Here is a 12,968-nt window from a genome sequence, read left to right as displayed (position 1 = left end):
TCCACCCCATACGTGGCATAGAAAGGGGACATACCAGCAGAGCAGTGCCAGGCGTTGTTGTATGCCAATTCAGCCATCCATAGCAACGATACCCATGAGTCATGTGCTGTACTGGCGTAACAACGGAGGTATTTTTTTAGTGTCTGATTAAGCCTCTCCGTTTGACCATCCGTCTGGGGATGGAAGCTGGTGGATAAAGACGACTTGATCTGCAACGCAGCACACCAGTACTTCCAGAATCTGGCTATGAATTGAGGGCCCCTGTCCGAGACTATGACCTCAGGTACCCCATGTAACCGGATCACTTCTGTCAGCAGTATTTGAGCCGTCTGACCAGCCGTCGGTAGATTGATGCAAGGTATAAAGTGACCCAGTTTGGTCAGGCTGTCCACTACGACCAGAATTGCAGATTTTCCCTGATCAGAAGGCAACCCGGTTACAAAATCCAAACTTATTGTTTGCCAGGGCTTTCTTGGCGTTGGTATGGGCATCAGTTTTCCTCTCATCCTTCCGCTGTCTGTCTTTGCGCTTGCACAAACTGCACAACGAGCAACCCACAGTGTAACGTCTTTTTTCAGAGTCAACCACCAGAAATGTCTCTGGACTAGATGGATGGTCTTGAGCACTCCCTGATGTCCTGCCAGAGGAACCACATGGCACCATCGAAAAGCCTCTTGTTGCAAGGCGATGGAAGGCAAGAAAAGCTGAGTGTTTATGAAAGGCAATCCATTCTTCATGGATCTATTGTTGTCTTTCGCCGCCCAGGTATCCTAGTGAGAAGGGGTCTTTGCATTCCGTATCTTACTCAGGAACGAGTCCGCACTGAGCACACAAACCACTTTATCCGGTTCTATTATGGATTCCAAAACCGGTACACCAACGGTATCACCTTCGTCTTGTCTAGACAGAGCGTCAGCCTTTCTATTCTCGCTACCTGGCCTGAAAGTGATGATGAAGTTGAATTCTGCAAAAAACAGCATCCATCTCATTTGACGTTGAGACAAATGCCTGGCAGTCTGCATGTATTGCAGATTCCGGTAATCAGAATACACCGTCACCGGATGTTCCGCACCGCTCAGGTAATGTCTCCATTCTTGGAAAGCCCTCTTTACTGCCAAGAGTTCTTTTTCATAAACCGTATAGTTCTTTTCGGCTGTATTCAGTTTTCTAGAGAGATATGCCACAGGATGTAATTGACCGGTCTCCGAATCTCTTTGTGACAGGATAGCCCCTAGTGCCTCATCGGATGCATCCGCTTCCACTATGAAAGGCAAGTCTGTCTTTGGATGGGCCAACACCGGGGCTGAAGTGAAAGCCTGTTTCAGACACGTAAAAGCCTGTTCTGCCTCCAACGACCAACAGAAAGACACTCCTTTTCGTAGCAGACGTGTCAAAGGGACTGCCATCTGTGAGAACCCTACGATAAAACGCCTGTAGTAGTTTGCGAAGCCCAGAAAGCTTTGTACCTCTTTTACTGACTTGGGCGTAGGCCAGTTCTGAACAGCTAAGACTTTCCGATCCGCCATGCGTAAGCCCTTGGGGTGCAACATGACTCCCAGGAATTCAACGGAGTCCACCCCAAACTCGCACTTGCTTAGCTTGCAAAACAGTTTATGTACTCTCAATTTCTGGAGTACCCTGCTGACTTGTGCTGTATGTATGTCTACCTCCTCAGAGTAAATCAGAATATCATCAATATATACAACCACACAGACATCCATGTATTCTCTCAACACTTCATTCAAGAAAAACTGAAAAGCAGCAGGGGCATTGCAAAGCCCAAATGGCATGACCAGGTATTCATACAAGCCATAATGGGTCTTAAATGCGGTTTTCCATTCATCCCCTGCCCTGACGCGGACTAAGTGGTAAGCCCCTCTGAGATCAAGCCTGGTGTATATCTTGGCGTTTCGGACCTGGTCTAGCAACACCGTAATGAGTGGCAAGGGGTATCTATTGCGAACTGTAACCTTGTTGAGCCTGCGATAATCTACACAGGCTTGCAAATCACCATTTGCTTTTGATATAAAAAACAAAGAGGAAGCAGAAGGCGAACGGGAAGGTCGGATAAACCCTATCTTCACATAATGCTCTAGGTATTCTTTCAGGTACTTTGTTTCAGGGACTGACAAAGCATAAACCCTACATGTGGGAATCACTGCACCTTCCACCAGATCTATCCGGCAGTCGTATTCTCTGTGTGGGGGTAGTTGTTCTGCCATAACCTCACTGAATACATCTTGAAACTCCTGATAACACAGAGGTAGAACCACCACCTTTTCAGCCGCAGTGGCTAAACTATGGGAATAAGTCAAAGCTACAACATGAGGAGTCAGCTCAGACACAATGTGAGCCCTGCAACTGGGATCTACAAATTCCAGAGTCTTTTCTCTCCAGTTCACCAAAGGGTTGTGGTGGCTAAGCCACGGCATACCCAAGATGACTTCGTATTGGGGTGCCTCTATGATGTTCAGACGTATCTCCTCCCGATGTAACCCTCCCGGTACTGACAAGGATAACACCAAGTCCTCTGTTCTCTCAGTTATAAGGCCTGACTTCAGAGGTTTGCCATCCACAGCCCATACCTCCTCAGGGCTGTCCCTCTGAATCCTGCCTAATGCTAAAGAGGATACTAAGCCGCTATCTACGAAGTTCCCCGTAGCCCCTGAGTCCACCATTACCAGTACTTGGTGTACCTGAGCCTGGTTTTCCAAGGACATGGTAAGCACTATATGTGATTCATGTTCCTGAATTTCAGGGGCGGTGAGGGACGGGAGTTTCCAGCTCTTCTCCACCTTTTCTTGAGGGGGCCCTTCTTCTGTGGCAATGGAGGATACCGATGCTTTCGTATTATGTGACCAAGTCCCTGCTGCTCTAGGTTTTGAGGGACATTCCCTAACATAATGGCCCTTTTTCCCCACAATACATACACAATCCTAGTACTCTCCTGCTTTCCTTCTCTGCTCTGGTCAAAGGGGCCCTAACAGCTCCTATCTCCATGGGTTCACTACCGGGGTCTTCAGGTTGGCTTGCCTTGCGGGGGTAATAATCGGGACGATAATTCCCTCTCTCAGCTCTGCGTCTGTCGCCCCCTCTGTCTGTGAGTCTCCCATCCAACCTAAGGGAAAGACTAATCATGTCCGAGCATGTGAGAGGCTGAGGATCAATTTGAGCTATGACATCCTTTAAGCCCTTACGCAACCCTTGATAGTATATGGACATACGTTTCTCTTCAGGCCATGCGGTCTCTGCTATTAACCTGTTGAACGTAGTGAGGTAGGTAACCAGATCTTGTCTTCCTTGTCTCAACTCTAGCAGTTCTCTATCTGCACTAAAGGTGGTGGCTCTCCTATCAAATACCTTCTCAAACTCTGCACGGAATGCCATCCAATTGGATAGAATGGCATCGTCGTTCCGCACCAGAGGTACCGCCCAGTTAGCCGCATCCCCACTTAAATAAGAGATCGCGAAAGCCACACGAGAATGATTAGAAGGAAACGAGGATGGTTTACAGGAGAAATGCATCAACACTTGAGTGAGAAATATCTGTGTCTTAGTGGGATCACCGGAATATCTCTCGGGGTTAGCCAGGGGAATTGGAGGGGGTATCGTCACCTGAACCGGCGGGGCAGCAGTCGTAGCGTCAAAGGGGTTTCTGGCTAACTTGTCCACCTTTTCACGCAAAGCAGCTGCTTCCGACTTAGAAGCAATCAGTTCTTGTTGCACTAGAACCAGTGCTTGAAGCACATCATCCATGGTGGCCATTATTCCCAAAACCACCGGATCGGGTGGAACACAATTCGTGGGCACGTAATTCTGTCAGGATTACGTTCCACAGGATCCGGTCGTTGATAATGGGGGTCCACCTCCTAACGTTACCAACTCCCTGATAGCAGAACACAGGGAATTGGAACCATTAAGTGAGGGAAATCAGGAACGGGGAGGGGACTGCTGGGACAAAGGCTCTGAAATGATATAAAAACATACAAAACCGTTAAACATACTTCAGCAGTGAAATAGCTACTGTCATCAATTCTCGCTAAGTAAGGCCCACCATAGAAGCACACCTACACACCTGAAACACAGAGTCTCTTTACCCCCAGCAGAGTAATCATAGAAAACAAGGAAGGCGTCACAACTACTACCACCAGCAAAATCCACTGATGACCGCAACCAAGAAGTACTGGTAGGACAAAGCAAAACGAAGAGTCTTCAACAACTGATTATTGTAACCCCATAACCAGCTTGTTGTACAAACTGAAAGTGCCAGAAGAGTATTAAAAACCCCAATAGTAAATGAACTGAAGTAAGGCAAAAGTCACCACGAAAGGTCAATACACACAAAGCCAAATACTTCTGTGGGAATCACGGCAGCAAGTGGTTGCCCAACACACCTTGCTCCGCTACAACCGGAGAAATGATTAATCATTTAACGGTAACGCGTGGCCAGCCGACACACTGAGCTCCACTCTTAGTCTGGTAAGAATGAAGAACACGGTAACATGTGGCAGCCACCACTATGTTCCGCGTTCCGACGAAAGCTCAAGATAACAAAGCAGATCCGCGTGGCCAGCCAGCACACAGCGTAGAAGATAAGGCAAGCGCAGCCGCCCTGTAAGCCCTCGGAGCCCCGAGAACACAAAAAGAAGATAGGCAGCGGTAACGTGTGGTCGGCCGACACACTACGTTCCGTTGCCGCTGAGGAGTTGCTGACGATCACTCACCACCGCCTCCACTCGAGCTGGACAGGAGCGGTAGCGAAGCCTCAAGACCCGTTCCTACGGACCTCCAAACAAGACCCGGAAACACAACAGAATTACGCGCATGAGCCGATGCGCGCACACACGCTATGTAGCTTCCTGGTCCAAGGGCTCATGGGAAATGTAGTTTACAGGCTAGGTAGGCGTAAAAGGAAGCCCGAAACCTGACATATACAGGTGTTTGGAATGCATACAATCGGTTTATTAGTGAGGTCAGTCAGCACTCCTGGAACTTCCTTCCAGTAGTATGCAATCTCGAGACAGTCCTTATACAATGTGGTTAAATCTAGCCTCTTCAACATCACATTTAAGTCATGCATCAGAAATTGACAGTGGTTTGACAATCCACAAGAACCTCACCTCTAGGCATGCTAGATGCTAGGCATGCTTATGTGTTATTCTTTCATTTCTCAGAGGTGCAGCCCACATCCTCATTAAATTGAATTAGTCAGACTTGCTCTCTTAACTAACAAATGGCTGCAAGGTGGCTATTTGCCTCCAAACTGAATAAGAGACCTCTTCCTAAAGTGCTATTGCATTGTTACTCATTGCTTTTCTCAGTGTTCGTGTTCATGTTTACGCATATCTAAAGATCAGCTCTGTTCCATTCCTTCATAGTTCTTTGTAGGAGAATCTTATCTCTCCATCAGTGCTGGGTCCATACTCTCCTTCTCACCATATGAAAACAACTTGGGGTGGGGAAGAGGATGGTCACCTCTGGTAAGACTGAAGTCCTCAGGTGTTCCAGCCAACTAAGAGGTTCCCTCGTGGCTGCTGCAGATGTCACTGTTTCCCTCCCACCATTCCTGCCACTGACCCTCTGCTCATGTACCACCATCATCTGTTTAATAATAAAGTGCTTGTCCAGACAAAAAACTTTACAACAGGAGTCTCCAAACTTTTCACTAACAAGAGATACTTATGTAAAATGAAAATCAACCTGAGCTAATAATATTAGTGCTGTCCGCATCAGACAAGATTACATTTGTGGCCACTGTATGCAAGATTACTAGCTGTGATCAACTCAGTGCAGGATTGCCAGCAGTAATGTAAACAAGCATTTGCATTCCAATAGGTCTCGCATTACTGATAGTTTGAGATACAGGCGTTGCAAATTATAATGCACCACTGATAGCTCATACTTTCAGTTATGGGAGACCTATTGCATTGCACATGCTTGCATAGTGAGCCAGGAACCAACATTGTATGTCTCAGTGCAGTACCACAAGCTGCTTCTAGAGGTCCCTATTGAGTAAGGCACCCACACTGCATGTCTCGGTGCAGTACCACAAGCTGCTCCTAGAGGTCCCCAGTGAGCAAGGCACCATCACTGCATGTCTTGGTGCAGTACCGCAAGCTGCTCCTAGAGGTCCTTAGTGAGCAAGGCACCAGCACTACATTTCTACAAAGTTGGAGTTATTGGCTTTATAAATGGCAGTGTTTTTTACCTTGCCCCTTTGTAGGGTTTAGTATCATATGTTGCCAACAGGGGACTTCTTTTGGTCAGATATGGCACTGAACCCTGTAGAAGATAGGGTAAATCCACCCGACCCATAATGCATTGCATGCAATACAGTACTACAAATATTTTCAAATGCTATGTCCATATATACAATTAGTAGCTTTGAAATGTGACAAAAGAATGATTACATTAATTTCGGATTAAGTTGTACTCTGTGTGGAGCTGATGGAGGTAAATTTATAGATGGACTCATATAAATGTGAGATGTTCTAGTGAGTGAAGTAACCACTGCCAGCCTAGCTTAGGACCATGGGCGTGTCCTGCATTAAGCCTTTTAAGAAAATAGTGCCTTGAGGATGTAATTAAAACCTAGTAAGTAACAACACATGTAACAGGGGGTGTCCTCATGGGAGGTTACAAGAAGATATATAATACACAATTGGGGGCTGGAGGAGATTATTGGACCAGCGAGGGCACTCTCCACGATTCAGACAATAGAAAATACAAGAAACCCTCCGGTGCGAGCAATGTACTACCGGTTGTCCTAATGAGAGAAAGTGAAGAGAACTGTGCTGTGGTTGGGGGTGGGGGTGTCCCTCTTAAGGACAGTTTCCCTCACACACCAAAGGTGTCATGCTTCATCATGGGGATACCTCCTTGCGCCACGAACGTAGTCGTTATGCGGGCTACAACCCCCTCACTGCGACGGAGAAGCTCAGGGATGTTTTAGTGAGGAAAAAGTGTAATACTAAAAACCAATGTGAGCGAAGGTGTGAGTGAGGAAGTGCAGTGCTAGCTAAACTTGGAAAATAACTAAAACTAGCTACAAGGTAAGCCAACCGAAGTTTATTGATGCTTCCTGGTGCCAGGATTAAAACAATCAAATCACAAAGTGTAGCTGCCGTAATTAGAGACAGCTGCACTCAAAAGTGATCAACATGTTTCAGCCGTATTGACCTATAATAGTGTTGTGACCTTTCACAGGATCTCTTTTATAAAAGCTACTGCAAGTGTGTAAAAGAAAATGAAAAATAATAAGGGTGCAATAACAGAGAAACGCAGTGTCATACAACACCAGTGATCCAGCTGTATGACAAGTGGGCACAACCGTGACCCACAGAACACAAGACAAACCAACGAAAAACAGAATTGCCAAAGGCAGGGTATAAGATGTGTTTGTTTGTTTTGTAATCACTATGACAGACTTAAATATCCATTTTCACACCATTGATCATTACAATATTATAAAATCATATTGCATATGGTGCTTTTAGTGTCGACGACGTTTCGATGCTATTCACAACAATATAAAGCATCATCTTCAGGACAAGGGATAGTTCATTGTTGTCTTAAGCTTATTCACATATTTTGCCAATATCGCATTAGTTTGAAGGATGAACAAGGTTCAACGGTAATGACACGCTTGTAATAGTGCCCAGTAGATCTGTAACGGGGGCTGACAGCCACTAAATCCTCAATAGGCTATGGGCCTTCCTTGTATGGTTTAGTTCCTGATATCAATATATGTCAGTGCCGGAACACACTTGAGGCTTTTGGTTAAGTAACAATTCCGCTAGGTGCCAGGTTGCACCTCTTGAATAACGGCGGAAAGTCAGGGCACGGGGGCTCCTGCTGGCGCTGGATAGCACATTGGACAAGTGGGTGCTGCAGATAATCCGCAAGGGTTACTCCCTTCCCCTTCAGTCCTCCCCTCAAGCCATGCCGCCTCGGTGCCACCACATGTTGGGGGATCATTCAGTTCTTCTCCAACAGGAAGTCACGGCCCTCTTGGCCAAGGGGACCATCGAGTACGTTCCCGTGCGGGAAGTAGGGAGTGGTTGTTATTCCCACTACTTTCATGTCCCCAAGAAGGACATGGGGGGCCTGCTCCCCACCCATCTTGGACCTCCGGAACGTCAATTGCTTCCTCTGGATGGAGAAATTCAAAATGCTGACTCTGGCTCAGGTCCTGGCTGCCCTCGACCCTGGAGACTAGATGGTAGCTTTGGACTTGCAGGACGCATATTTTCACATCCCCGTCCTGCCGGCCCACCGGCGTTACTTGCGGTTCACGGTAGGCCAGGAGCATTTTCAGTTCACCGTGCTCCCCTTCGGCCTTACCAGTGCCCTTCGGGTGTTCACAAAGTGATGGCGGTGGTCGCAGCTCACCTGCGCAGGTTACGGGTGTCAGTATTCCCCTACCTCGACGACTGGTTTTTGAAGGCAGGCTCGCCCCAGGCAGTTGTCCCCCCACCTTCAGACTACGGCCGACCTCCTGCATTTGCTGGGGTTCTCCATCAATGTGCCAAAGTCGCACCTGAGTCCTAATCAGAAGCTCCCCTTTATTGGAGCGGTTCTGGATTCGACGCGGTTTCAGGTTTATCCTCCCGAGCAGCGAGTCTGGGATATTCAGGTTATGATTCCGATCTTTCGGCATCTATCCCAGGTTTTGTTCAGGGTGACCGTCCAGCTCCTGGGCCTGATGGCTTCCTGAATCCTACTGGTGCAACATGCCAGATGGTACATAAATGTAAATGTAGAGGTACTTGTATAGCGCACGACTACCCGGAGATATCGCGGCGCTTGTACGAATACCGCTGAGGAACCCTTCCTGGCCTTTCCCTGTGAAGTGCCCACTCCTGGGCACCCCCAAGGTGAAGCCAGGCATCCTAGCGTTGTTGGGGCCGTTGTGGAGATTAAGCAAGCTATTGCCCAGAGTTGCAGAGTGGGACCCATGATTAGAATAGGCACCGAGGCGAGAATTAACAGGTCCGAGGAAATTGAGCCCAAGACCCGCTGAGGCGGGAATTGAACCCTGGTCCCGGGCCAGACTTCTGCATCAGGGTCTGCCGCTCTAACCATTGAGTCACACTTCTCTCTATATGCGGGCTCTGCAGTGGGACCTGACGTTCCAGTGGGCGCAGTATTAGGGCAACCTGTCCGATCATGTCCAGATCTCGGAGGGCACTGCAGTTCCAGTGGTGGCTTATGAATGGCGATTGAGTCAATGGCAGATCCCTCTCCCTTCCCCCACTGGAGCACACAGTAGTGACATATGCGTCCCTCTTGGGATGGGGAGGCCACTTGGGAGATGCGGAGATCAGAGGCCTCTGGTCTCCGGCAGAGTCCTGGCTCCATATCAACCTTTTGGAGCTGCGGGCGATCCGATTTGCACTGAAGGCATTCCTTCCCTCTGTCCGGGGAAGTGTAGTGCAGGTGTTCACGGACAACACTACCGCCATGTGGTATTGCAACAAACAGGGCGGGGTGGGGTCCTGGACCCTATGTCAGAATGCTCTGCGCCTCTGGACATGGCTGGAACATCAAGGCATTACCTTGGTGGTTCAACACCTGGCAGGTTCTCTGAACGCCAGGGTGGACGAACTCAGTCGCCGGTGCATGATGGATCACGAATGGCGTCTGAACTCAGACATGGTGCAAGGTCTCTTTTTGCAGTGGGGAGAGCCCTGGTTAGATCTATTCGCCACCGAAGAGAACACGCAATGTCATCAGTTCTGCGCGTTGGAATTTCCAAGGCGCCACTCGCTTGGAGGTGCTTTCCGTCTCGAGTGGAGCTGCGTTCAGTTGTGCGCCTTTCCGCCTATACCACTTTTGCCCATAGTGCTGAAGAAGATCAGGCGCGACCGGGCCAAGTAATTCTTGTGGTCCGGACTGGGCTCAAAGAGTATGGTATTCCGAGCTACTCTGTATGAGCATCGATCCCAACATCCGTCTGCCTCTTCGGGAGGATCTTCTGTCACAGCAGCAGGGGACGGTCCTCCTCCCGAACTTGTCCAGCCTCCACCTCTATACGTGGAGATTGAGCGGTGACAGTTGACGGCTTTTGACCTTCCTCCCGAGGTCTGTAATGTCATTTTGGCAGCCAGGCATCCGTCCACGAAAACGGTATACGCCTGAAGGTGGAACAAGTTTGTGGTATGGTGCACAGTTAAGTCTGTGTATTCCCTTTCTGCCCCTCTTTCCGAAGTCCTTCTGTTCCTTCTTTCCTTGGCCCAGCAGGGCTCTGCTCTGGGCAGTATCAAAGGTTATCTTTCTGCCATCTCCGCCTTTCTAAGGCTTCCTGATCAGCCTTCTCTTTTTAAGACCCCGGTTGTTAACAGTTTCCTTAAAGGCATTACACACATGTTTCCTCACGTGCCTTTCATTATGCCTCAGTGGGACTTGAATCTCGTCTTGACTTATTTAATTGTGCGCTCCATTTGAGCCTCTTCACAATTGTCTAACTGTCCACGTCTTCTCACCTTAAAGACGGCCTTCCTGGTAGCTATCACCTCTGCCAGAAGAGTGAGTGAGCTCCAGGCTCTTTCTTCCAAACCTCCTCTCCTTTCAGTTCATCCGGACAAGGTGGTTATAAGGACCCGTCCTCCTTTCTTGCCAAAGGTTGTCACGCCTTTCCACATCGAGCAGATCATCACTTTGCCCACCTTCTTTCCTCCTCCGCATCCTTCTAGGGAAGAGGAGAGTCTCCACCGTCTGGACCCAAAACGTGCGCTCGCATGCTATCTGCAGCGTACACAACAGTTCCGGGTGGATGATCAGCTCTTTGTAGGCTACGTGGGTGCCAAAAAAGGTCAGGCTGTGCACAAACGGACCATTTCCCGGTGCATGTTACTCCTTGGCCAAGAAGGAGCCTCCTTTGGGGCTGCGTGCCCATTCGACCAGGGCAACTGCAGCCACTACTGCATTGGGACGCGGCGTTCTCTTGCAGGATATTTTTCAGGCAGCTACGTGGGCCTCACTGCACACGTTTACAAAGCACTACTGCCTTGACAGTCAAGTCCGGAGATATGGCTTCTTTGGCCGTTCTGTTCTCCGTGACTTCCTGGTGTAATTTTGTTCGCAGACCCACAACCGGGGTTGATATTGCTGGGGTATCTATTCTTAGGTAAGGAATCTATCACTAACGTGTCTCTTTCAGATGCACAAGTTACTACTTGTGTAACGATATATCTGTAAGAGACATTAGTTAGTGATAGATTCCTTACTGCCCCACCCATCACCCAATCTGCGAAATGATTATTAGGGTTAAGGTCATCCCCTTTTAGGGCCCTAGTTTTATGCACCAATAGTCGGTGTCTTGCATGACTCTGCGTTCCTGGCGCGGAAAGTCGTGTGCAGAACTGACGTCCATGCGCATGGGTGGTGCCTAAGTAGTCTCTGTGTCTTCATCTCGGCACTTACGATGCCAGTGATGGCCATGGAGCCATAGGACGCCACCTACTGACGCTCAGGGGTACTGCTAAGAAAAACTATCCGGATCCAGTCTGACGCCTGGGGATATTCTAAGGTAAGGAATCTATCACTAACTAATGTCTCTTAAGGATATATTGTTACACAAGTAGTAACTTGTGCAATAAGTAAATAGAAATAGAACATTTGGTGTGCTCAATTTTTCAATATGCTGGCATGAAAACACCGGTGAAGAGAATCTATCATTTTCTATTCTTCGCTGTGGCTTCCTACATGATCTGTGCACATTTGCGAGGTATTAAATAAAACAATCCCTGCAGCAATCTCAAGGAAAGGGTTTAGTCTAATGTACTGTACAGAGCAGAATGCTTAGGAAGTTGCATTTTTCATGATGTTCATAGTCTGTTTGTTTTCCTTTATCTTATGCAGCCTCGGACAGCTTGCTACAATGGCTGGCATAAATCAGTCAGACTTTGGTATGTTGGGCCAACCTCAGATGTCGTCTACCCTGGAAAAGCCTCCTTCTGAAAGAAGCGACATCAAACATGAGCATTCAAGGATTGATAATGTGAGCACTGAGCCGTAACGTCAGAACTGGCGTTGTATTTCATAGTCGATAAATACTTTCTGGTGTGATACATTAGTGCATTTCATTTAATTGATGCCAATTATTCTTGCTACCAATATTCCCAAAATAACAGTGAGGGGATTTGCACATTAGTGCATGTACATGTGGTCTGTTGAAAACATGTTGTTATAAGCAACAGAATTCATGACTAGCATTTTAAATGTTGTCTATATTGCAAACTGCATGTTATATAACTTCCCATTCTGCATATGATCTATGTAGATTTGCGCTCTTATTATTAAATTGTTGTTGAGGTGGAACTCCATAGTAAACAAAAGCTATAGCTGTGACTTCCGTTTTTAAGGTCGAGCCTGAGCCAGCGCACAAGGGCTGCTCTCGGGATGATCTGTGGTAGTTCAGTACGGGAGAGAAGCCTCGCCCACTTTCCCGCCTATATTTTTCATTGGCTTGTGTCTTTGTCCTTCGTAAATGCTGTCTTCTGATTCCTAGTCCCTCCATAGTACGGCTGTTTTGTCAGTTGATTCCTCCCATAGCTACAGGCCCCTTTACCTGGTTGTTACACTGGACCTGTTCCAATTTCTTTTTTGAGTTTCTCCTATCTCAAGCACGACCAGTTGCTTTGCTTACATTCAGTGGGCCATGCCCGCTTTCACTTTCGAAGCAGCCCAATGGCTGCCATTTGTTTGCAATGCCATAGGTCTCGCATTTAAATACGAGACCTATAGCATTGCAGATATTTTTTCCACTGTTGACCAACACTGCGCCGCTAGTGATTGATTTTGTCAACCGTTTAAGGGTGGGCAGCACTCAATGCTGGGAGTGAGACCCCATCTGCACCCACCGGGACCTGCCCTAGTTTTTATTCCCTTGTGGGTCAGGTAGGGTGAGCAGAGGCCACGACGTGGATTTATTTACGGTTCCAGAAGAGGTTTCTGAGGCCTGCCCG

The 12,968-nt window shown here is 47.9% G+C and overlaps 1 protein-coding gene across 1 annotated transcript in view; it reads left to right on the top strand.

Moving 5' to 3' along the window:
• The window catches only part of CEP78 (centrosomal protein 78), a 479,433-nt gene that overhangs the window by 448,812 nt on the left and 17,653 nt on the right, over positions 1-12,968 (top strand). The window contains exon 15 of the mRNA XM_086961339.1: positions 11,863-12,001. Coding sequence (XP_086817465.1) covers positions 11,863-12,001 — 139 coding nt within the window. The remainder of the gene's footprint in view (positions 1-11,862; positions 12,002-12,968) is intronic.

The sequence above is a fragment of the Lissotriton vulgaris genome, chromosome 3_1 (assembly GCF_964263255.1).
Source record: "Lissotriton vulgaris chromosome 3_1, aLisVul1.2, whole genome shotgun sequence".
Taxonomy (NCBI): domain Eukaryota; kingdom Metazoa; phylum Chordata; class Amphibia; order Caudata; family Salamandridae; genus Lissotriton; species Lissotriton vulgaris.
This window is presented reverse-complemented; position numbering and strand designations above follow the sequence as displayed.